The sequence below is a fragment of the Ictidomys tridecemlineatus genome, chromosome 13 (genome assembly GCF_052094955.1).
Source record: "Ictidomys tridecemlineatus isolate mIctTri1 chromosome 13, mIctTri1.hap1, whole genome shotgun sequence".
In the NCBI taxonomy this organism is placed as follows: domain Eukaryota; kingdom Metazoa; phylum Chordata; class Mammalia; order Rodentia; family Sciuridae; genus Ictidomys; species Ictidomys tridecemlineatus.
The window spans coordinates 26,243,934-26,269,856 of record NC_135489.1 but is presented as its reverse complement, the minus strand read 5'-3'; the positions used below and the strand labels follow the sequence as shown (position 1 = coordinate 26,269,856).

The 25,923-nt window shown below is 47.8% G+C and overlaps 1 protein-coding gene and 1 long non-coding RNA gene across 7 annotated transcripts in view; one reads left to right on the top strand and one right to left on the bottom strand.

The window, feature by feature from the left end:
* The window catches only part of St8sia5 (ST8 alpha-N-acetyl-neuraminide alpha-2,8-sialyltransferase 5), a 73,423-nt gene that overhangs the window by 22,101 nt on the left and 25,399 nt on the right, over window positions 1–25,923 (bottom strand). For 2 of the 6 annotated variants that reach the window (XM_021726520.3, XM_078030087.1), the window contains 2 exons: window positions 23,601–23,708; window positions 162–254 (listed from right to left, as the gene is read on the bottom strand). The exons of 1 other annotated variant lie outside the window; for it this stretch is intronic. In XM_021726520.3, the coding sequence (XP_021582195.1) occupies window positions 162–254; window positions 23,601–23,708 (201 nt within the window). Of the gene's footprint in view, window positions 1–161; window positions 255–23,600; window positions 23,709–25,923 lie in introns of those variants that run through there. 3 more of the 6 variants (XM_021726521.3, XM_078030088.1, XM_078030086.1) reach the window with 2 other exon arrangements.
* On the top strand, window positions 12,609–20,687 carry LOC144369799 (uncharacterized). Its single transcript, XR_013429580.1, has 2 exons — window positions 12,609–13,074; window positions 18,928–20,687. It is a non-coding gene; the product is annotated as an uncharacterized LOC144369799 (long non-coding RNA).

The window sequence follows — 25,923 nt, the reverse complement described above, 5'->3', positions numbered from 1 at the left end:
CCGAACGCCCGTGCCCTCGGGAAAGGAGACCTAATTTTTTTCTCCCCACGATCTGCCTTGCGTTTCCTGTTCCCTTACATCCTTGTCCTTGTCCCCACCCGGTCCCAGCCCTGCCCCAGCTCCGCATGCCCCTGCGCCCTCCACCCGGCCGCCACACTCACATGGAGAGCACCTTCACTTCCAGTATCTCGTGCCTCAGCTCCAGGCATCTTGTGGAGTTATATTCAAAAGGCCCCTCGTAAAATTCAAAGTACCTGAGGACCAACAGGGACAGAGGTTACACAGAGAAGCAAGCCAGGCTTTCAGGGCCTGCCAAGGACTGCCAAGGGAGGTGGGGGTGGGGGAGTGGGGGGGTCTGTCCCAGTCAAACAAATAAAGCCAATCAGCCCCACCGCAGCAGAGGACCTGGGGCTGGGGGTGGGTTCCAGGAGGGTGGTCAGTTACTGAGAGCACTCTGCTGCCCTGGGACTAGAAGCACCTACAGTAGCAAGAACCCATTTCAGCTGTGACATGCAGCAGTAGGTCTGGTTCCAAGTTTGTGGCTGTGAAGGAGGAACTAGAGGACAGACGCTATGTACTGTGATCAGACAAAGATGAGAGGCCAGGAGGCAGCAGCCCTGGGAGGCCGGCAGGGAGCCAGCCCGCCAGCAGCCACCCGCCCTTCCTGACCCCATTTCCCTCTCTTTCTTCTGGGACAATGTCCTACAACACAGCCACAGGCAGGGCTGACATCTGCTGCTTTTTTCCTACTTAGGGAGCATTTCCATTTCTCTCCACTCACTCCCTGTGTGCTCCCCTCTGTGAGGCAGCTGAGGCTGATGTTTCTTTCTCCCCATTTGGCAGCTGAGAGCACTGAGGCTAAACAGAGGCCCAGGTCACACTGTAAGTGCAGGGAAGGCCTGGGGCTTGGCCGAGGGCCACCTGCAGAGGAGTTGAGCTTTTTCTGCACCAGCTGGCTCCAGACAGGTCACAGCCACCACAGGGTCCCTCTGTCAGGTTCATGCAGAATGATACCACCCATTTCAGCCAGCATTTACTGAAGCCTGGCCACAGGGCGCTGCCAGGCCAAGTGTTGACTTTTAATCTTTCCCACTAGACTGTGAAAGAAATGATCAGCACAAGCAAACCACACAGGCCCCGGGAGTTACCTCTTCCCCAGTGTCACCTGGTTGGCAGGGAGCAGAGCTGGGGCATGAACCTGCGTGTTGATTCAAGGCTGCTCTTGCCCCCACCAGCTACACAGACAGCTGGTGTCCCTGGAAGGCCCTCAGATCTTCCACAGCCATGGGATAGAAGCACCTCTTGGGACAGAGTCACCCCTCTCCACAGCTTCTCTCTTTCCAGAGGTGGCTCAACAGCTGGGGCAGACTGAGCCAGGAGGGCTGAATTCCAGCATAGCTTTGACACCAATCCAGATGCTTGCAGAGCCACACCACATAAATGTGGGGACAGTGGCCTCATGACAGGGAGCCCTCAAGAACCAAAAGTGAAAGAGGCACCCCGGGCTGTTGCAGGGCCAGGACCAGGGACGGAAATGCAAGCCTCCCTCCAGCAAGTCCCAGCACCTCCCAGCACAAGGTGGCTGTCACTCCACGTGTCCCCTTATACACAGAACTGCCATGTACAAACACGGACAGGCTGCCTTGGAAATCCCAAAATATTTTACCTGACATAGTGACTTCTTTTTAAAATATTTGTGTTTTAAATAATTTAAAAATATAATTTCCGTATTTAATATTTTAAAGTTTTATTCATATATTCTTAATTTTAATATACTCTAATAGTTAATTTAAGTAACATAATTATGTATTTAAGTATTGTTTTGGGGGGTTTTTAATTTTTTTTTTTAGTTTTTTAAGGTGGACACAACATCTTTATTTTATTTTTATGTGGTGCTGAGGATCAAACCCAGTGCCTCACGCATGCCAGGCGAGCATGCTACCACTTGAACCACATCCCCAGCCCTTAAGTAATGTTAAATGATATTTTTAATATAAAAACATTTTATACAACAAATTGGCTGCTTGTTCTTATATGAGCTAATAAGAACTAGAGCTGGGAAAGGTGGCACATACCTGTAATCCCAGTGGCTCAGGAGGCTGAGGCAGGAGGATCATGAGTTCAAAGACAGACTCATCAACTAAGTGAGACCCTAAGCAATTCAACAAGACCCTGTTTCTAAATAAAATACAAAAAAGGGCTGAGGATGTGGCTCAGTGGTTAAGCACCCTTGGGTCCAAGCCTCAGTACAAAAAAAAAAAAAAAAAAAAAAAAGAACTAATAAGAACTAGGGACTGAGGCTAAACAGAGGCCCAGGTCACAATGTTAAGTGCCTGGGGCTTGGCCAAGGGCCACCTGCAGAAGAGTTGAGCTTTTTCAGTACCAGCTGGCTCCAGACAGGTCACAGCCACCACAGGGTCTATATCAAACTCACTTTTTCCTCTCTGGTTCCCTTGTGTTTTAGAACTCCCTTCTCTGTATTTCTCAACTGGCAAATTCATACTGATTCTTCCACACCTAGCTCAAATGCTCATACTTTCAGGAAGCCTTCTCTTACCCTGACCCATGGGCTCCCAGTCTACTGTCTCTAAATTAGAGCAAATAACATTGTATTGCAATTTTTTTTTTTAATACCGTGGTCCTTCCAAATGCCAAGTCTCTCAAACACAAGGACTATGTCTTTATTTCTCTCTCTACCTTCTGTACTACAGAGGCAGGAAAGCTAAAGACTACATTTCCCAGACTCCTTTGCAGCTAGGGCCCTGGGTGCAATTTAGGTTCAACCAATCAGAAGCATTTGCACAAGACCTTTTTCAGAGCTGTTACAGGAGAAGAGGGAGAGTAGCAAGGCATGGTTTTGTTGGTGGAGAATGCGGTCCAGGTGGCATGGCTCTTGGAAACTGCAGCAGTGGCAGCACCTTTGTGATTTTATCAGGGGCAGCAGTTTTCATGATGGCCCCTTGTTATAATGCAGTTTTCCATTCCTGGAAGTGAACCATTTTTCAGTTTTCTCAAAGATTTGGAGCCAGCTGTCCCCTTAATAAATCCCTTTCTCCTTTAACTAACTGACATGGATTCTATTGTCTGCAACTGAGAACAAGGGGTCAACCTGGGGCCACCAAGCCAGTCCATGACCTTGATTCTGTCTCAAGTAGTTTTCCAGGCACACAGCAGTAAGTGAGGTCTGGTGTCTTGTCACAAGCACCGTCTTTTGCAACCAGAGCCGGTGTCACTAAGCCTTTGGAACCATGATCCCCGCCTGCTGCTAAGAAAAGCTCTAGATGCAAATGATGCTGGAGATAATTAGGAGACTCATTCTAGAATCCTCAGGGAGCTGGGAGATTTGCAGACACATCTCGGCTGTGGCTGCAAGCCAGTTGTGTGACTTTGGGTAAATCACCTCCCCTCTCTGTGTCTTCTCCCTAAAGCAATCTGTTTGAACTAGACATCTTCCCTCTGACCAGCCAGCTTCCCATATCCTCCAGAATGCTGCCCTGCCTCCTTTCACCCAGCCCCCACCGGGTCCCCATTTCTCTTGAATCCCCAATATCACCTGTATACCAAATCAGCCAGTAGAATGGCTCCAGTCTTGTGCCATATGTCTGGTGGCTCTTAGGTGAGGAGGCTTTAAAACTGGACTTACGTCCCTCATTAGCCACGGCTATGGTCTGAATGTTTGTGTCCCCCAAGATGATGGTTTTAGAAGGTAAGCCCTTTGGGAGGTGAGGGGAGCAGAGGCCTCATGGCTGGAGCTACTATCCTTATAAAAGAGGCCCAAGGTAAACCTTTTCCCCTTTCATCAGGTGAGATCAAGGTGACAAGGTACTGCCTAAGAACCAGGAAGTAGGCCCTCACCTGAATCTTGGACTTTCAGCCTCCAGAACTGTGAGGAGTTAACTCCTATTGTCTGTAAGCCACCCAGTCTATGGTATTTTGTTACAGCAGCCCAAACAATGACACTAAGATCGCCACAGCCCTGGCGTCCAACTAAGCAAGCTAACGTCAGACCTGTGCCTTCCCTGAGCCTCAATTTCCTCATTTGAAAAATCAGCAAAGACAGTGCCGGGCACGAGCAGCAGAGCTGAGCTAAGACACTGGGGAGCATTTCTGGGAGGGACTGGCTTTCAAGAAGTGCCAAGAAATGCTCACACGTGCTGTCCCCTTTCTCCTGCCACTAAAGGGCAAGTGCTGCCAGCAGATGCCACAGGGAGGCCCAGGAAGTCAGAGACTCGCTTCCAGTCCCTCGGCAGGTTGACGGCAGAGCTGAGTCAGGGATGAATAACTCAGGAAGCTTCTCTACCATCTGCTCTGGCAACACCCCCTTCTGCCAAGATTAGTAAACCTCCCCCTGCCACCCTGCGGATGAAGCTCATGCCAAGTTCTGCCTGGGCCTGGGGACGTCCTTGATCACCCTGTCTCTGCTGCAGACTCCATGCATTAACCATGGGTTTCCAATGCTTTGACCCTGGGGTCTTGCCAGGGATGGTCAGTTTCTAGAGACAGTAACAGTGCACCTTTCACATGCTAGCCAACCCACGCTCAGCCAGGCCCCAGCCACCTCCTCGGGGGACTTCCACACTCTGGACCACTAGTCCCCTGCTCCAACCACCCCAGGGCCAGGTACTGGGCAACAAAGGACAGCCCCAACTCCCCAGAGCCAAAGATACTATTCAAACGAGCCAATCCTAAGCCTGCAAACTTTGCCTCACCAGTTCCTGCAGCTGGAAGGCTCCTGCCTGCATTTACCCTGAGCTTCCTCTGCTTCCTGACTGGCCCTCGGGCTTCCCGGGCAGCCCTGCTTGTGGCTTAAAACCCCTTCCCTCATGAGTCATTTCTGTATCTGCATCTTACCCCAGTGGACCAATGCAATGATAGGTCCCCTGAAAACTCTCTGTGTGGTACCTCAGCCAAGCCATCAATGCTGCTCCCTGCGTCTGGAGCCTCGCTTCTCCCAGCTCCTTCCCTCTCTGTTCCCCTGGGCTTCCCCACTGTGGGCTGTACTCCCCGCTTGGTCTCTAAAGATGACTGACTTGGGAAACACAAAACTAGGGACAGCCCCAACACCCCAGAGCCAAAGAAATTATTCAGAGAAGTACTGCCACGCTGGGTCAGCTGAGCTTCTGCCTCTGCTAGGACGCCCGAGGATGGGGTCTGAATGAAGCCAGGCAACCCCCCGTGTGGCCCGGATACAGAGCACCATGGAGACTCAGGAAACCATGCACACTCAGGGGGATTTGTGTGCTGACGTGGGAAGATGCTCACGTGATAGTGTTGAGTGCAAAATGCAAGGTACAGCACTGTCGTCTCCAAAATAAATCACGCATGCCACCGGAGGTGACCGAGCCAAAAGAGCCACGGTGGGACGGTGACGGGGTTTCTTGTAAAAATGCTTTTCCATATTTTTATAAATTTCTGGGTTATGATTCTTTTACAACCAGAAAGCCCTAATAGATGGTCTTTGCTTTTAAGTCCTGGCCTCCCTCTGAACGTCTCAAGCTTCCCTTTGGCCTGTGAGGAGTCTCTCTAACCTTTACACTACACACACTTCACAAGACAGTGAATCACATTCTCTCCTCTCAGTTATGCAAAGCCACCTCCACCCAGCTCAAAGGGGAGGGGACCCAGCATCACCTATGCGCCTCTCACAGTTCTACCATCTGCTTTAGAGGGAGCCCAGCTCCACTCCAATGGCATTTGGCTTCCAGTAGCCAAATCTGAGGTTGGTGCTAGGCCACAGCCAATCTGCCCCGTCCCTGTGGCCAAATGGGAATATTTGTCCCATAGGCCAAATGGGAAGGCCTACAGAAGGGCCCCCGGTGGCCCTGGGCATGAGTCCCCTCATCCCACTCAAACTTGGGTTCCAGCACACAGAGAGCCTGGCCCTGTATTCCCACCAGCCCTTCCCCACAACCTGCCCCGTGGTCTCCTCTGCTAGCCTGATTCCCCTTCAGAGTCTCTCCAGAGTGGTGTCTTCATCCTTGGAGGTCACAATACTCTGGGCCAGCGACCACTGACTGGTACAGATGAGACGCACACACTCAGCTTTCTAGAACACCTCTGTCCAACCCACAGACACTCCACAGAGCACAGGAGCCAGGGCCATCCCTGTGTCATACAAGAGGCCTGCTAGGCCTCTCCTCCAGCCCCAGGAGCAGAGAAGCTACCCAGCTCAGCAGTCTGAATCCCTGGGCTCCTTTAGCCTGGGGCAGAGTCTTAAAGAACCTCAGAGTAGTTTATTTCACACTGGTAGGATCACCACTAACTAGCTCACGTGGCCCCTTTGGGCAAATCTGGAAGAAAGCACCGTTTTCTCTAGATTAATTAAGCCACATGCCAGGCTTGTGGCTGGCTGGTCAAGTAAAAATGAGCTGATTTCAGCGCAACCTGACTCCTTGATTGGGAGTCTTTGTGCCGTGCCCATCCTGAGTAACGGTATGAAACAGCCTGATCCTGGACTTCAACCTTGTTCATTTCATTCTCCCAACATCCCCATGAGACAGGTATTAGTTCCTCCAGTTTATACCAGAAACTTAGGCTGCAAGGGCTAGGGTAACTTGCCCAAGATCCTTCAGGTAATAAATGGTGGCACTAGAAAAGAAACCTCAGGTTCATGAGATCTGGGAATCCTGGGTCTTAATGACTTCAACGTGCCCCTCTCCCTGACTCTGACAGCACAGTTCTCTCGGGTTTTCTCAGCATACAGCCCCCTCCCCCTCCCAGGGATAATAGCCCTTCAGAGGGCTCAGTGCTATTTCTAGAGCCAGAACAGCTGCCGGCTGGAGCTGGTACACTACCCATCAGCAAATGCTCAGAAACCAGAGCCGGAAGACAGAGGCCCGGCAATTCTAGAGGCCCGGCAATTCCAGGGCAGCAGCTTCTTCCCAGACAGTCCAGAGAGAAGCCAGCAGGAGGCACCACAGTGGCAGTGAAGAGCCCTGGCTGGGACCCTGGGTGGACCATGGCCCTGCTCGGCAGTCTCAGGCTTCCCCTGCCCTCTCTGGGCCACAATCCCTCACCTGTCCCCAGGAATTTGAGACATCAAAGTCTAAAAGCAAAAGGCCTGATGCTTTAGTGCAGCCCCAGCAGTGCTGAGGTCAATCTGCTCCTGTGGGCACCTTCCACCAAGCCTGGGCTGTCATTTCTGGCAGGTAGTAGGACAAAGCCACATGCCCAGACTCACCCCTCCTTCCCCCCAGCCAAAGGTTCTGCAGGGCTGAGGCACAGGGTCCAGCTCATCCCCTGCAAAGGTATCAAAGCAGTGATCTTATTTCTCGGGCCACACCAGGAAGGTCTGAAAGCTCCCTTCTATGAAATTCAGCTCAAGAGCCTGGGATACTCAGTGTGTCTACATCAGCACTGGTACTCAGTGTGTCTACATCAGCACTGGTCAGTGTCCCTAATGTTCCTAGTGGGCTATGACCCTCCTTCAGTGCCCAAGACAAGGCCTCCTCTTCATCTCCTCCGCAGAGCAGGGTCATGACTTGGTCTTCCTGTCTCATTCGGGCTGGTTTCTCTGTCTAGAACTTCAGTGCATCTTCCTACTCATCCCTCAGAGGTCAACTGGTTGGCTTCCTCTGGTCACTTCTCCCCCAGCCCTCCTTACGCTAAACAACAAGCCATCCCTCCATGGCCCATTAGGGCCCTTCCACAGGCTGGGAGTTGCTCTTCTCTTCCACCCACTGAAGGTTCACTGAACTTCTACTAAATCCAGGCATGGTTTTAGGCAGAACCCAGTGATGATCTAGGCATTCAAAACCGCTCCCTCCTGGACACTGCCAAGGGGTGAGGATCAGATATTGATAACAGAGTGACAGCGACGATGAAATCTATCAAAATAAATAAATAAATAAACAAACAAATAGCTAGCAGGGTAGGAGACAGAGGACACCTGGGGCCAGTCAAGGAAGGTCTCCTTGGACAGGGGACATAATGCAAAGGGTGGAGCCTTATGCAGATGTGTGGGAAGAACTTCCCAAAGAGGGAACAGTGAGTGAACACAGATGCTCTGAGGACAGCCAGAGGTGGCCAGCTGCAGGCCCACCAGCAGCCAGTATGGTGGTGGGGTACCAGTCAGTGGTCACTGACCCAGAGTATTGTGACCTCCAAGAGGGGTGGTGAGGTAAGAAGGCAGCAGGCCTGGGACACACTGGGCCTGTGGGCCACCCAGTATCGAGGTGCTCAGAGCATTCAAACAGGGAACACCAACATCTGATTTAAAAGGTCACACTGTCTGCCAAGGGACTTGGGAAAGAGGAAAGGAAATGGTGCAGAGTGGGGGACCTGGTGCTGTTCCCAGAGGCTGAGCAGGTGGGGGAAGAGACAGACCTAACAGGTAGCTGAGGGACTGGACCGGTGGGATGTGCTGATGGCTAAGATTCAGCAAGTCGATGGGGGGGGGGTGTCTATAGTAACCAACAACTTTAGCTTGAACAACTAGGTAAGGGATGGAGCCATTTATGGAAGGGGAGAGAAAAGCTTTGGGGCATGAATGGAAAGAGGAGTGAGCCATGTGAAGTCGCCGTGATCTCAGACATCCGAGGGGAGATCACAAGTAGGCAGTCAGATACGCACACCTGTGGCCCGGAGCAAAGGATGGGGCTGGAGATATGCGTTCCTGAGTCAAAGGTTAAGGACTCCTTGAGAGGTCGGGGACAGCGAGCAGACAGAATGAACAAGGGGGCCCAGGGCAGGCCTGAGGTCAGCCCATGGTGGCAGAGAGACACAAGGAAGGAGGGCAGGTGGGAGGAAAACCCAGACAAGGATGCTCCGAGCAGAGAGCGTCCCCCGGGCCAGAAGGGCAAGTCCATCAGAGCTGATGGGTCCAGGAGGGAGGGAGGGCAAGACCAGTGAGACAACTAGGGGGCCACCAGTGGTCTTGACAGGGGCAGGTACACTCTGTGGGCAGGAGCCGAGGCAAGGCAGCTGCCATGATGCTGACCGTGAAGTCGCAGTGAGGAAAACCAAGGGGGGTAGAGCTGGTCCTGGGGGAGTGGAGGGGACAGGAGGTGATCGATGTGGAGGAGAAGGAAGGGATGGACTTAACATGTTCTTCGAGGCTCTAAAGGGCAGACCCAAGAGCCAGCCGAGCATCAGGGAGGGAAGTTTACCTTCGACACATGGAGCACATTCTGACCAGGGTCCTGTGTGCAGGCCCCGTCTCTGCCTGCTCGTGATACCCCATCAGCTTCCATCCCAGCACAGTCTTGGTAGCCATGGATTAAGGAGGATGCAGGGCTATGCGTGGCTACATAGAGCCTCTAGATGCTTCTAGAACTTCTAGCTTCTAGGGGAAACTTGCAAGTGTCCCCCATCCGATTACCAGGTAGATGCTGGATCTTCTCCTCCCAATTCCAGCCCCTTTTCTTCCTATTCTCCATTTCTTTCCATCCTCACTGCTTTGCAAGGCCTCCTACCTTTCCCAGGGACTGGAATGAACTTCTGGAAGACAAGCGAAGAGGAAGGAAGTACAGGGTCTGTGAGGCAGGGGAGGAGGGAGATGTGGTCATGGCGGCTAAAGGGAGGAGCATGGGGAGCTGACCCGGGTCAGGAGGGGTTGGGGTGAGAATGATGCTCCACCCTCCTCACTAGATTTTTATGGGATAAAGAAGCAGTGTGATGTAAAGCAATAAGAGGTAAAGTCACCAGGGGTCTGTGCACACACGACCTTCACGGTTCTTCATCAGACGCATGTTCAGAAAATGGTGTTCCCATGATCTGAGGGGTTCTGGCTTCCTAATGTCAAGAGATTACCTATGGGACACCTGCACAGGCCCAAGAGAAGAGATGGCGGTTTTTCGAGAATCAGCCTTCAAGTCTCTTAAAAGTAACTCATGCAACCAACATCATTACGACCTACCCGTCAGAGCAGCTCTCTATAGCAGGGGAGACTAATAATATATTTCATAGCTGCATGACTCCAAAATTAGTGATTTTTTTTAAGTCGGTTAAAAGTATGGAACTATTTTTGTTTTGTTTGTTTCACCAGCATCCACACTAGAAGATTTTGCTAACCTGACTTTCCAAATTCTTGCCAGCTGGATGGAGCCCAAGAGTGCCACCAACCACCTTCCACTTCCCCCTTCCTTTTCCACAAAAGGGGAAACTGACCAGAAAGGCTCACCCTAAGTCATCCTGCACCCACGTCACTGCAACACCTGACATTTCCCCGCATCCCAAGGGCTTCTCTTTGAAGCGCAGAATCCCTAGTTGAAGGTAGAGGGCAGGAAGCATCTTTTGGGAGCAGCGTCAGGAAAGCACCTGAGTTCAGGGATCGGGGTCTCCCAGAGAGAACCCCAGAGGAGTGGGTGAGGGGAAGGGAGGAGGCCCCAGAGGAGGAAAGGTGGGGAGAGCTAGGAAGGGGCAGCGAGAGAAACAGGAGCATCATGCCCAAAGCCACTGCTGCAGCCCAAGGATGAGAGGAAATGCGCAGAGCAATGACCCACTCACGTCCTTTTTTATTCTGTCTCACTGCCAGGAGCTGAGGACAAGAACAGAAGGGAAGAGAGATCTTGAAAAGGGAAGGCAGGCGGCACTCACCCCAGCATGGATGACCTGTCCGCAGCCCAGGAGCTGGAACTTCAGAGTCACACCACACCTGTGTGCTCTGCCTGGACCACCCACCCCCCAGAGGTGATGTCACCTTTCCATGACTCCGTTTCCTCACCTATAATGTGGGGATGGTGGGAGTGCCCATCTCAAAGGCTTGAGGGTGAGGATTAAATGTGGCAATGCACAGAAGGCTCCCAGCAAGCGCCGGGCACACCATCAGCCCCATGACACCAGGCTGCATGCTGACCCTCAAGGGCTCAGCCGAGTCTTGCTTCCTCACCAAAGCATCTTGATTTCCACCTAGGTTCCAAGAACGCTCGCCCACTATGCCACATAATTTATTATCTAATTATACACTGTCTTGAAACAATTAGGGAACAATTCACTACAGCATAATAAGATGCTCTAAAATATGACAATTCCAAACCCCATGACATGCGGGACTTGCAAGACACACAGAAGGCAATCTCCTCCACGCTCACTCGGCTCACTCTTCTGCAGGGATAGCTCTCTCTGTCATGGGTCAGGGGCTTCTCTTTTTTCCTGGGGCTGGAGCTATACTCCACACTCCAACCCAGAAGCCTAGCAGTACAGGGAGAAGGGAGTGCCCGCCACAGGCCACCCAGCCAGCTCTGCTCCAGACCTCAGTGGGAAGGCTCCCTTGGTTTGCTTCTCCTCTCCTCCCCTGGCCATCATGTCCCAGTGGAAAGGCCGGAGGACCAAGGCTGGTGTGCAGCCAGGGAAAAGGCACCGAAGAGGCCAGCCCACCAGGCTGCCACTGGGCTGCACCCGGGGCTGAGCATCGGGAGGGCCCTGGGGATACATGCACAGAGGGTGCAGCCAAGTCTCCAAGGGGAGAGGCTCCTAGGGATTTGCAGGTGCCTCAACAAACACAGAAAGGCACCTCACACTTGTGAGAGAGTTGTCCCTGTGTAATGAAAGGCACTGCCCTGAAAGCAGACGCATCTCACAGAATGTAGAATGAAAGGGCTCAGGCAGGCTGGGCCATCACAGAGGGCTTGCAGGAGGAGGTGGGGCAGGAGGTGTATATTGGCAGGAAGACAGGACCAGGGTGTGGAGCAGGGACCAGGGCGCAGAGCTGGCCCCATAGGGTTAGGGTTAGGCTTAGGGTAGGACGAGTACTCTGCCTCTCCTCCCAGAAATGCCGTGCCTGAGGGGAGGTGTTGGGGAGGTTTCTCATCATCACAGAAGTAAACAATCCACCGCCTTCTTGCCTCCTTTTTTGCTTATATTTTTGTTTTTGTTTTTGCGTAGGAGATTGAACCCAGGGCACTCTACCACTGAGCTACATCCCCAGCCCTTTTATTTTAATTTAAAGACCAGGTCTCACTATGATCCTCCTGCCTCAGCCTCCTGAGTTGCTGTGATTATAGGCATGCATCACTGTGCTCAGCTTCCTTTCTACTTTCTTTACAACTTTCAGTCTCCCCGTTTTTCTACCCTGGGGCTCAGAACCCTCAGGCTGCCCTGTCATCTGCTCTTCCCAAGAGAAAATGCTCTGATAATTCCAACCTGTGACTGAGTTTATGCATCCAAAGTGCTTCCAAACCCTTTCTGGTGGTGACTTTCCCAAGACCATTCGAGGAGACAGCAAGGTTGAATCCAAAGGAATAAATCTCTAAGGGAAGATTTGGTAGCACTGAGGTTGAAGTTTGCAATCTTACCAATACCCTTTACCACTTCTCTGCATACTTTGTTCTTTTATTCAATTAACACCGGGCACGGAGTAGACACCATAAAAGGTGCTGAGAACTCAAAGAAGCAAAATCAGTATCGAGCTGGGGACATGGAACCAGTAGCTCATAATTTAAACAAGACAAGAAAGACCTTCCTACTTATTCAAAGTACTCATTTAAATAAAACCCACGCTGATTAAAAAGCATTCCTATCTGCTCATTAAAACAGTTCCCCTGAGGCTGCTTAGTGGCTAATAGTTCACAGACTTAGACTTGAACTTCATCGAGCTGTATGTTCATGTGATTTTATAACTCACACACTTTCCAGTTCCGTCTGGACCTCCCCAGCATGTATCCAGTGTTGAGAGCCACAGCCAAAGGGGCCCCAGCAAACTTCCAGCTGCCAGCAAGCTTCAGACTGCCCCAGCAACATCTAGCTGATTGGCTCCTCTGCGGTGATGTTCATTGGGCTGTTTCCCTGCCCTTCAGACTGCCAGCTGATGATTGGCTCACAGCTGCCCCAGCAACATCTAGCTGATTGGCTCCTCCACGGAGCTGCTCATTGGGTGACTTCTTTGGCTCTGCCCACGCAACCCAGCCAATCGGCCTCAAGAGGAGGAGGATTGTGGGAGGTTGAGAGGCTGGTGTGGGGGAGAGAGGCTTGTGGAAGCCGGTGGTGGCAGTTGGGCTCTGAGGGTTTTTCCCTGGAGCTGTTTTGTTTGGCGTTTGTAGTTCTAAAAATAAAGTTAGTTTCTTTTTGACAAGTGGCTCCTGATTTGTGCCAAGCCAGACTTCGGCATTTGGTGGCTCGCACGGGGAGCAACTGAGGGTAAGTAAACTGCTCGCCCCTGAGGGCAGGGCGAGAGGATGGGGAGCCATTCTAAGTCTCCTCTTTTGTTTTGCTTCGTTTTTGTTTTAACTTTCCTGTCCCTGGAGATGAGTAAGAGGGAAGAAAAACCACTCACATCTGAGGAAAAACTATTTGCGTTTGAGGAACAGATAGGGAGAAAGGACGGATGCATATGTCAGGAGGATAGAAAGGCTGTTATAATGATTTTGTGTGGTTCCCTTTTTATTGGATTCTGTCTCGGTTTTGTTTGGCGTCATCTTGTTGGGTTGTATTATAGTAGAAATACGGGATCAGCAATTAGTAAAAAACAAACCGAAAGAGTGTTAAGTAAATTGTTAGAGGAAGGAAGCTTCCCAGTAAAATCAAGAGCAGTCAAGGCATACGTTGATGTAATACAAGAATATAGCCCATGGCTTTTTAAGGAGGAGCTGTTAGATATATCACAATGGAACCATCATGGTGAAGATTTAAAAAGAATAGAAAAGAACAACCCAGGGACTCTGCCAGTTGGCACATTGTCATTGTGGACGTTGGTATCTAGTTTGCTTAGTCCAAAGCCTTCAGTTCAGACAGAGGTAGAGGAAGAAGAAGACATATTGATTCAAGTAGAAGAGGAAGTCTCTCAAGTTAGTCAGAAAGAGGAAAAGATTCAAGTGAAAGAGAAGGTCTTTCGAGATAGTGAGACAGAGGAAGAAAGTTTAGAGCAGAAAAATCTATCAGGGGAAAATTTAAAACAGGAGACTGCTAATAAGACCCTTTTATTAGAGAGCGTAAGTGTCCAACCAACAGCACCGCCTCTACAGGAGACTGCTACTAATAGCATTCTATCACCAGAGGGCGTAAGTGTTCAACCAACAGCGCCACCTCTACTAGAGACTGCTACTAACAGCACTCTATCACCAGAGGGCATAAGTGTCCAATCAACAGCACCACCTCCATATGCTAAGAGACTCCCAACCCCCGCAGTTGATAGTTGGGATCCTGAGACAGGATCTCAAGTATGCCCTGTATTTGAGGTAGGAGGGCAGCGAACTTACCAGGGTTTAAATTTCAAATCAGTGAAGGAGCTAAAAGAGGCTGTAGCAACCTATGGTCCTCAAGCACCCTTCACTGTAAGCTTGGTCGAATCCATTACCAACTTAAGCATGACGCCAGCAGATTGGGCTAGTTTGTGTAAAGCTGTGCTAAATGGAGGACAATACCTGTTATGGAAGGTTGCCAATGAGGAATTTTGCAAGGAGACGGCTAGTCGAAATGCAGCAGCTGGTTATCCTCAGAGAAATCTAGATATGTTGTTAGGAAAGGGACCTTATGAGGATCGGCAGCAACAACTTGCATATGATCCTGGTGTATATTTACAAATTGCTGTAGATGCAGTTAGGGCATGGAAGTCTTTACAAGAACCTGGAGGTTTACAAGGTCAATTATCTAAGATAATACAAGGAGCTAATGAACCTTACGCTGAATTTGTAGATAGGCTTATTCAAACAGCTACCAGAGTTTTTGGGAATACAGAACAAGCAATGCCATTTATAAAACAACTGGCTTATGACCAAGCGAATCGTTGGTGTAGAGATATCATTAGACCATGGAAACAGGAAGATTTAAACACATATATTAAATTATGTAGAGACATTAATGAACAAGGGCAAATTGTGGCAGCTGCAGTAAAACAAGCTTTAGATGCCAGAGACATTAATGAACAAGGGCAAATTGTGGCAGCTGCAGTAAAACAGGCTTTAGATGCCAGAGACATTAATGAACAAGGGCAAATTGTGGCAGCTGCAGTAAAACAAGTTTTGGATGCCAGAGACATTAATGAACAAGGGCAAATTGTGGCAGCTGCAGTAAAACAGGCTTTAGATGCCAGGCCAAGAACATGCTACAATTGTCAACAAACAGGACATTTTAAAAGGAATTGCCCCATAGGAGGAGGGTTTAACAAAACTAGGTATCAAACAAGTAGAATACCGGGTATTTGTCCACGATGCCGTAGAGGGAGACATTGGGCTAATGAATGCCGTTCTCAAACCACCATAGAGGGTACTCCATTATATTGGGCTAATGAATACCGTCCTCAAACCGCCATAGAGGGTACTCCATTATCAAAAAACGAACAAGGACAAGGTGTTTATCCACAATATCGTGGACAAAGGCATCAGGCTCCGTTGCCAAAAAATGGACAGGGGGCCCCAATGCTCCGGGGCCCCAAACCACAAATATACGGAGCACTGGAGGAACCCAGCAACCCCAGCAACCCCATCAGGGTAGTGCCCAGCACATCAGATCCCTCATCAGACAAACCAGAGGGAGCGCAGGGTTGGACATCTGCGCCTCCACCAAATCAGTACTAACTCCAGAGATGGGAGTTCAAATCATTCCCACAGGGGTAAAAGGACCTCTTCCCAAAGGAACAGTAGGCTTATTATTGGGACGCAGCTCTTCTACTCTAAAAGGACTTTTGATAAGTCCTGGGGTAATTGATTCCAATTATGAAGGTGAAATAAAAATTATAGCCAGTTCTCCAAAGGGTATATCAGTAATTTCACCAGGAGATAGAATAGCACAGTTACTAATAATACCAAGCCTACATGATAAATTTTCCAGTCATGTTGTAGAAAGAGGTTCCAAGGGATTAGGCTCCACAGGTGTAGATTGGGCTATGCTTTCTTTAAATTTAGATTCTCGCCCCATGCTAAAACTAAATATTCAAGGACATGAATTTAATGGGCTATTGGATACAGGTGCAGATCTTAGCATCATCTCTCGTCAAGAATGGCCAAAACATTGGCCATTACAACAAGCCACTCAATCGCTTCGAGGCCTAGGAGTGGCGACTAATCCCGATAGAAGTGCAATGCTATTAGATTGGAAGGATCCTGAAGGATGTGAAGGAACTATACAGCCATATGTATTGGATTATCTTCCCGTAAATTTATGGGGACGAGATGTCTTAGATCAATTAGGTTTGACATTAACAAATAATATCAATCAAAATGCACCCACTATTATGGCTAGACAAGGTTTTAGGAAAGGAAAAAGATTAGAAAGACAAGAACAATGTATAGCAGCACCAATACAAATAGATCAAGGAACAAACAGACATGGGTTGGATTTTCACAAAGGGCCACTGAGACAATAAAAATTACATGGAAATCAGAAAGGCCAGTATGGGTTCCTCAGTGGCCCTTGACTAAAGAAAAGACACAAGTAGCCCATGATCTGGTCAAACAACAATTAGCGGAAGGACATATACAACCTTCTGTATCTCCCCATAATACTCCCATTTTTGTCATCAAAAAGAAATCTGGTAAATGGAGATTACTGCAAGATTTAAGAGCCATTAACAATGAAATGGTCATTATGGGACCTGCTCAATCGGGGATTCCTCAATTGTCTGCTTTGCCAAAAACCTGGTATGTTTTAGTTATAGATATTAAAGATTGTTTTTTTTCAATTCCAATTCATCCTGAGGATAGTCCACGTTTTGCATTTACTATCCCTGCACTAAATCATGAAGGTCCTGATCAGAGATATGAATGGAAAGTACTCCCTCAAGGGATGGCTAACAGTCCAACTATGTGTCAAATTTATGTTAACAAAGTAATCCAGCCACTTAGAAATCAAAATCCTGAACTACAAATATTTCATTATATGGATGATGTATTATTAGCACACAAAGCTAAAAACACATTGCTAGAATGTTATGCCACACTTACAAACTTATTAAAAAATTATAATCTAGAGATAGCAATAGATAAAGTACAATTAAATTTTCCAATTAATTATTTAGGAGTTCTATTATCCTCAACCATGGTCCGTCCACCAAAAATTCAAATACGAGTAGATCAACTCAAATCACTTAATGACTTTCAAAAGTTATTAGGAGACATAAATTGGATAAGGCCTTATCTAGGTATTCCAACAGGAGAATTGGGACCTTTATTTGATATCCTAAAAGGTCCATCAGATCCAAATTCACCCCGAATGTTAACGCCTGAAGCAAGAAAGGCATTAAAAATCATTGAAACATATATGGAAAATATGCATTTGGATAGAATTGATATAAGTTTGCCTTTATTATTTATTGTACTACCAACAAAAAATATTCCTACAGGAGTATTTTGGCAAGAAGGTCCATTATTATGGATACATTTATCTTATTCTCCTAACACTATTCTTACTAGGTATCCTGAGGCTGTAGGACAATTAATACTCAAAGGAATAAAAACAGCAAAGGCAGTGTTTGGAATTTCTCCCCATAAAATTATTACTCCATATACTATGAATCAAATTGATGAATTAGCTAATGAGTTAAATACTTGGGCAATAATAATGTGCAAATCTAATGTTTCATTTGATAACCACTTACCATCTAATCCTTTATTGTCTTTTTGGTCATTGCATCCTGTAATTTTTCCAAAAATGACAAGAAAAACACCTATCATGAATGCTCCAAATATATTCACTGATGGGTCAAATAATGGTACAGCAGCAATAGTTACACCTGATCAAACTTTTACATTTTTAGTACCCAAACAATCAGCTCAAAAGGTAGAGCTTAATGCAGTATTACAAACTTTTGTGATGTTTAAAGATTCTGTATTTAATTTATTTTCTGATAGCCAGTATATAGTTAATGCTATAGTATCCCTTGAAGATGCTGGTAGAATTTCCCCTTCTTCTACTGTTTTCTCTTTGTTTTCCACTATACAAAGTTTAATCTGGGACAGAAAAGATCCATTCTTTATAGGACATATCAGGGCACATACAGGATTGCCTGGAGCCCTTAGTTTAGGCAATGATTTAGCAGATAAAACTACACGTGACATACATATTTTCTCTGTACTAGAAGAAGCTATAAATTTTCATGAAAGATTCCATGTCAATGCTAATACTTTACAAAAGCGTTTTAAAATAACTAAGGAACAAGCTAGACAAATAATAAAACAATGTCAAAATTGTGTGACCTTTTTACCACAAGTTAATCTTGGAGTCAATCCTAGAGGATTGATGCCTAACCATATTTGGCAGATGGACGTCACACACTTGCCAGAATTTGGAAAATTAAAATATTTGCATGTTACAGTTGATACTTCTTCTGGATTTTTGATGGGCTCCCTTCATGCCGGCGAAAAAACTAAAGATGTTATAGCTCATTGCTTACAAAATTTTGCCACTGTGGGCATTCCAAAACAGTTAAAAACAGATAATGCCCCTGGTTATACGTCTACTTCTTTTAAACAATTTTGCTCATCATTTGGCATTACTCATATAACAGGAATCCCATACAATCCACAGGGACAAGGCATAGTTGAAAGAGCTCATCAAACTATTAAAATGTACTTATTAAAGCAAAAAGATGGAATTGGGAAGGGGTATATATTCCCCAAAGATAAACTTAAAATAACCCTTTTTACTCTAAACTTTTTAAATTTGGATTCATCAGGACTTAGTGCTGCAGAAAGGCATATGTGTCCAAAAAATGTACATAAGCCCAAGGTACTTTGGAAAGATATTCTAACAGGACAATGGAAAGGTCCTGACCCAGTAATTGTCTGGAATCGGGGGTCTGTTTGTGTGTTTCCACAGGAAGAACAGCAGCCGATTTGGATTCCAGAGAGATTAACCAAGGTTCTGACCCAGAACAGCAGCCGATTTGGATTCCAGAGAGATTAACCAAGGTTCTGACCCAGTGATTGTCTGGAGTCGGGGGCCTGTTTGTGTGTTTCCACAGGGAGAACAGCAGCTGATTTGGATTCCGGAGAGATTAACTAAAATCCTGACCCAGTGATTGTCTGGAGTCGGGGGTCTGTTTTTGTGTTTCCACAGGGAGAACAGCAGCCGATTTGGATTCCAGAGAGATTAACTAAAGCGATTTCTGCAGACCAAAAAGAAGATGATTTAGCTCAAATCCATAATAGCTGATATCCAAAACTCCAATTTGGCTATCCTTACATCTGCGACAGAACCAGGATGCTTTTTTCAATATCTATTTTATTATTGCCCTTTCCCATATCATGAAGTTCTATTTTATTTTTTTGAGCTCATACAGACCTAGGTTAATGTTTTGCTGATCAGTTCTATTTTTTTTTGACTATAGAGTTTTTAAACATTGCAATAGAGATTTTACCTGTAAAAAGTTATAAGGCCTTTACTATTGTGTTATGTGTTGTATGTATTATATTATGTGTGCACACTTGTGTTTTGTGTTATATGTTTGAATGTACGTATGTCCAATGTACATATTTCTATATATCATATATGATGAGCGCTCATGAAAAGATGGATCCAAATTTTTTTTTTTATTTATTCACGTGATTTAAATGGTTTAATTTAAATTGGGTAAATAACTGTTAAGAATTGTTTTAATATGTAAACAAAAAAGGAGGTTAACAGATCTGTTTGTTTACTCTCACCTTTCGTTTTCATTATATTTAATAATTCTCTTCACTATAATGTAAATTGTTAAGAAAATTGTTTTCTTTTAGTGCCTTCTGAAATGTTACCTAATTTTTTCTTTAGCCATTATTGCCAGAATTTCTATCTTCATCCCAGTGCCGATGAAGATAATATAAATTGTTAAGAAAATTGTTTTCTTTTAGTGTCTTCTGGAATGTTACCTAATTTTTTCTTTAGTCATTATTGCCAGAATTCCTATCTTCATCCCTGTGCCGGTGAAGACAAAGAAAAAACTAATCTACAGTTTCTGCAATAGCCATCACTGAACTGCTTACAGAACTTGCACTGAACTGCTTACAGAACTATGTGTCATTTGTATGCATTGTGAACTATCTGTTGGTGCAGCGACTTGTGGTAGTGTTGGGGTATTTTTGCTGATGATATCATCGGTGGTACAATTTTCCCAAAAGGAGCCGTCAATTGACTTGGTATATCTTCCTCCCTTCTGCTTGTCATGATCATTCAGCTAAAATTTGGGGGTCAACAGAGGTGAGGCAAAGAACCTCACCCCCCCCCCCCGCTGAGACCTCTCCACAGGTGTGGCTGTACTGGACCGGTAGTCAATGACGGGTAAGATCCAATTACAATGGTACCAACCTAAGACAGGAGGCTGACGCCCTGAGGTCAGCTCATCCGAAGACGGGTAAGGACCATATGTATTGGACAACCTAAGGCAGGCACGGTCCATAAGCCACATGCTTGTTGTTTAAACAGAGAGGGGGAGATGTTGAGAGCCACAGCCAAAGGGGCCCCAGCAAACTTCCAGCTGCCAGCAAGCTTCAGACTGCCCCAGCAACATCTAGCTGATTGGCTCCTCTGCGGTGATGTTCATTGGGCTGTTTCCCTGCCCTTCAGACTGCCAGCTGATGATTGGCTCACAGCTGCCCCAGCAACATCTAGCTGATTGGCTCCTCCACGGAGCTGCTCATTGGGTGACTTCTTTGGCTCTGCCCACGCAACCCAGCCAATCGGCCTCAAGAGGAGGAGGATTGTGGGAGGTTGAGAGGCTGGTGTGGGGGAGAGAGGCTTGTGGAAGCCGGTGGTGGCAGTTGGGCTCTGAGGGTTTTTCCCTGGAGCTGTTTTGTTTGGCGTTTGTAGTTCTAAAAATAAAGTTAGTTTCTTTTTGACAAGTGGCTCCTGATTTGTGCCAAGCCAGACTTCGGCAATCCAGTGAGAAGATCTGACCAGGGCCTTTTTGAGCTCAGTCTGGATTTTCTTTGTGGTCCTGTTTGGAGTCTTCCAGACTGGTCGTTTGGGCTGGTTCCTTCTCTGGCTCCTGCTTGAGCCAACAGTACATTAATCCTTTGCTGTTCTGCCCCTTTTTTTCCCCTGGTTATATTTGGTAGATTCTGACTTCCTTTCCAACCCTGTTAATAATAAATGATAACAGGTTGTCCCACACGTCGACACCCTACACAACTATAGATAGCAAAATATGGCAGGCACTGAATTATTCAATAGCTGGATAATGCCACGGAGAGCATTCCCGGCTCCAGACGTGGAGGGCCGCTCATCAGGATGCTGTACACTGTGTCCTGCTTAGGTCCTCCCCCGGCCCTGCTGATTGGCTGCCAGGAGCTAAGCGACCCATTTTAAAGAAGAACAAGCTGCTTGCTCACCAAGGGGGAAAAAAATTCTCCCACATCCGGCTCAGTTTATTTTTTTTTTCTTTTATTCTTTTTTTTTTAATTATAGATGAACACAATACTTTTATTTTATTTACTTTTATGTGGTACTGAGGATGGAACCCAGTGCCTCACACACGCTAGGCAAGTGCTTGGCCACAGAGCCACAACCCCAGCCCTCTATTCTTTTGTTTAATTTGTTCTTTATAGTTGTACATGACAATAGAGTGCATTTTGTCATACTGGATATACATGGAGTATAACTTCTCATTCTTGGGATGAAACATGATGTGGAGTTACACTGGTCATGTGTGCATATATGAACATAGAAAAGTTATGTCCAATTCATTCTAGTCTCTTTCCTATTCCCATCTTCCCTCCCCTTCCCTTCATTCCCTTTTGTTTAATCCAATGAACTTCTAGTCTTCCCTCCCCCAACCTTTAATGTGTATTAGCATCAGCACATCAGAGACAACATTTGGCCTTTGATTTGGGGGAATTGGCTTATTTCACTTAGCATGGTAGTCTCCAGTACCATCCATTTCCCTGCAAATGCCATAACTTTATTCTCTTTTAATACTGAGTAATATTCCATTGTGTATATGTACCACATTTTCTTTATCCATTCATCTCATAGCTCAGTTACTGTGAATTGAGGCACTACCAGCTCAGTTTTTAATGACACGAACCACCATGTCTCACAGGAGAGCTGAGCATGCTGCAGTCCTTTGGGGGTTAACTAGAAACTGAGATTGGAATTGGAACTGTCCCAGGGAAACTTGAAATGACATTTATTCTGTGGCTAAGGGAATTCTTGGTCAAGTGGCTGCTCTCCAAAAGGAAGTCAACTCAGCCAGTCATGACCTTGGATAAAGGGCACTCGAATTCCAAAACCTAACTGACAGGGACAGTGGTATCACGGCCCCTGAGGGATCCCAGTGTTTAGGAAAGGGGAGACTGACCCGAGTCCTCAAGACAGAAAGAGAGGAAGAGAAAATAAAGAACAGGGGAGATGACAAAGGGAAGGCAAATGAAAGACGGGCCAAGAACAGATGATGGGTACAGAGACAGGGAAAAGGGGGAGCGAGGCGATACTGAGGAGGAGGGGGAGGAGGATACTGGCCCAGGAGGAGTAAGGGACAGAGTCCATTCAATGACTTCAGCCACTGACTGGGGACGTCTGTCCAGAAACAGCCTCCCAGGGGCCTGTCCTTCCTGCTCCCTCCAGCATTTCCAGCCAAGGCCCCTCAAGCCTCTCCCAGGCGGCTCCCCCAGAAGATGGACAGCTGCTCACTTCCCCAGGCCACTGTCCATCTCTGCAGGTGGAACACACGGCAGACGGGCCAGTGTGCAAGCTCAACATTTCAAGGATAACCATGGACTGTTCACCCTCCTTGTGACATCCCAAGGGCCACGCAGCTGGCCATACACAGGAAGAACTGTGGTCCCAAGAAGCCAGCATCAGACCCAGGAGCCCTCACCATGGCATCCCCACACCTCAGTCCTGCCTGTGGGCATCTGCCTGCCTGGTTTCTGACATTGCCACCACTTCTTTACTTGTTCAATGCATTGAACAAACGCATACCTACCAGAAATCTCCGAAAAACTCAGCTTCTGCAGGGTCAATTTCATGTTTGGGTGTCAAAATTAACTGTGTGGGAAACTCAGGCTTCTTCCCAGGGCAGTGGCTCTGAGAGCCTATACTTAGGAATACAAGAATCAAAAAGAACCAAACACCTCCATCGGCCCCTGGAAGCATTCAGCTGGCAGGTTCCAGCCACACCCGGCTCCCAGCTGAGACAGCATCCTACCTCCTCAGGAAATCCCCCATAATCCCTCCCTGCAAGGACTGTGCCCGCCCGAGGATGTTCCACCTGCACTTGCTCAACAATCTTGCTGGGCTTCCGCTCCTGAGTCTGCAGAGTGCCCTCGGTTACTGACATGAGCTTCTAACACTGAGATCAAGAGGAAACACTCCATGACAGCACGGACGTCACAGTTCAGCACTGCCCTGAAGTGTCTCTGCCCAGCCAGTGGACTTCAGAGGAGCAGGGGACCCTAGCCCAACACCCATCCCTGATGCCACACACACCCTGCCAACACCTGCCAGCTGATGTCCCAATCCATGCTACAGGGACATAGCCTTGGCTCCCACCCTCAGATGGAGGCTTGAGACCCAGATACCCCAGGGCCAATGAGTCCCTACATTGTTGGGCGTGGGTCCTACTCCTCAGCCTTCACATCCACTCACCCCTGGGGTAACGAGACAGGAGGATCCCCAAATGATCTTGCTATGAGCCAGCAGATCAAGCTGCCCCTCCCTGGAGGGCAGCTCTGGGGGTGGACCATGGGGCACAGACTCCAGGGTCCCCACAGGATGGGCTACCCCCCTCCCTGGCCATTTGTCGGGATTTGTACCTGGAACTGGAGTCACTGCTGCTCTGCACTGCTGGGTTGTCGGTGACATTAAAGAGCCCCGTCCAATTGGCCAGCTGGTCACCACTCTGCCAACCAAACTGGAGGCCTCTGGCAAGAAAACGAGGCAGTCGGTACACACACTCACTTGTTGGGTTAAGCCTGTCTAACAAGGCTTGTTCTGTCCTTGTGTCCAAGTGACACATCGCCTTGATCATGCACTTGATGGAGATGACGGCGAGGATTCCCACCATGAGGATGACCCAGCGTCTCTGCTCTCCCACAGCCTCTGCTCACTTCCCTTTTCCCAGCAGGGCTGAGACCACACATTTTCAACACAGGGAAACTGAGGCTCAGTGAGATCAAGGTCAGAGGGCTCTTCTACCTTTACTATAGTGCCATCCCTCGATTCCTGCCTCTAGAGACTTAAACGGAAGAGCTCTGGTTGCCAGTATTTTGTCCCCTGGTGAGGTAAAATATACTTCAAAGATTTTCATGAAATTGCCAGTTTTCCAATGCATAAGGGTTGCTCCTGGGCTAAGCTGATGGACTTAACACATGTGTCTCTACTTCCCCAAACCTGCAAAAACGTCAGCAAAGCAATAATAAGGACCTGGGCATGGACAGGAGGTGGTGGAAGGGCTAGCAACAATATCTTAGAAGGCAACAAGCAGATGGTAAGGAACTTAGGTGGAGAGGATGGACTCCTAACTATCTACAAGAAGTAGAGCTGAACCAGGCATGGCGGCACATGCCTGTAATCCCAGAGACTTGAGTGATGAGGCTGGAGGATCACAAGTTTGAGGCTAGCCTCAGCAACTTAGTGAGATCCTGTCTCAAAATAAACATAAAGAAGGGCTGGGGATGTAGCTCAGAAGTGGAGCCCCCTGGGTTCAATCCCCAGCATCAGACACTCAGGCAAAAGAGGAGGATCTATTGGTAGCACACATTCTGGAAGGCTCAGGCATGAGAGGGGCTGGGGCCCACAGCAGGTGGGTAGATAGAACGGCATTAAAGGCAAAAGGATGTGTTAAATCTGTATAAGGAGCAGCTAGATGACCCTCCCCTGCTACCACCACCCTGCAGGTTCCTTCCCAGGCCCACACACGCTCCACCTGCCCACCCCAGATGCAGTACATGTGCCCCCATAGCAAGAGGATCCAGAGAAGTTCTGTTCTGTTCTCCTTGGAGACCTTACACTGAAAACAGCTGGGGGCACTTGCAAGCCTGCCCACCAAGTCCACAAAATGTAGGGACCACCTACCTACCCTGCCCCTGTGGTTTAGCCAGGGATGCATTTATCAGAAAAGAAACTGAGGCTTAAAGGACACAGCAAAGAACAAAAGGGACTATGCCATCTGAGAGCCCTGGGACAGGCTTTCCCTCCTGGCACTGTGGACACCTGGGGCTGGAGAGCTCTTTGTTAGGGATGTCCTGTGCCTGTAGGGTGGGCAACATCCTGGTCTCTGCTACCAGGTGCCAGCAGCACTGTACCCCAACTCTCCTGTTATGACAGCCAAAATATATCCAGACACTGCCAAACGCCCCTGGGGAAAGATCAACCTGGCTGAGAGCTCCTGATGCATAGCAATGCAGAGCTTCCAAGTGACCTTCTAGGGACTGGCTGCTAAGGACACTGGCAGGTGGAGAAAGTCTGAACTTGAAAGCCAGAAGACCAAACAAACAAAAAACCAAAAAAGGAATTCAGAGAAAAAAGGAATTCACAGATGAAGGGCAGACAAGATTTTTTAATAAAACCCTTAATAATAACCAGGCTCTCCACCAAGGCCGTGGGGCGCAGGTGGTAGCTGGAGTGAGCCACCTCCGCTGATGCCCAATGTCCTCAGGCAAGTCTCAGTGCTGCTCCAGTCTCTGCTCTCATCTTTCAAGGGAGGGAACTGTCTCAGATGTCTCCAAAATCCTTGACCAAAGTGTCGTGGAGCTGGGCGTCCTGGGTGCCCAGCACCTCTCCTTGCAAGTCCAGCTCACCTCCCAAGTGCATGCTGGCCCAGCCTCCTAGTTGGTCCTCTGCTAAGGGCACCCCTTCAGGTGCTGCTAGGGGATCACTGTATACATGAAGTGCTCAATTGATGCACTGCTGACTGGTTGTGCGTTCCTTTCTCATCCTCTCCAGTCTCCATGGCAGAAGGGAGATCAGTTTGGGAGAGGAACAGGCATAACTCACAGAGGCCAGAGGCCTAGCAGAATGCCCATCCGGTTCTTTGTCCATTCAGAAAACAACCGCACTCCATTCTAGTCTCATTCAATAGTTATTCATTTATTTATTTGTTGGTTAAGCTTTATTACTTTAAGGCTTGGTGATACC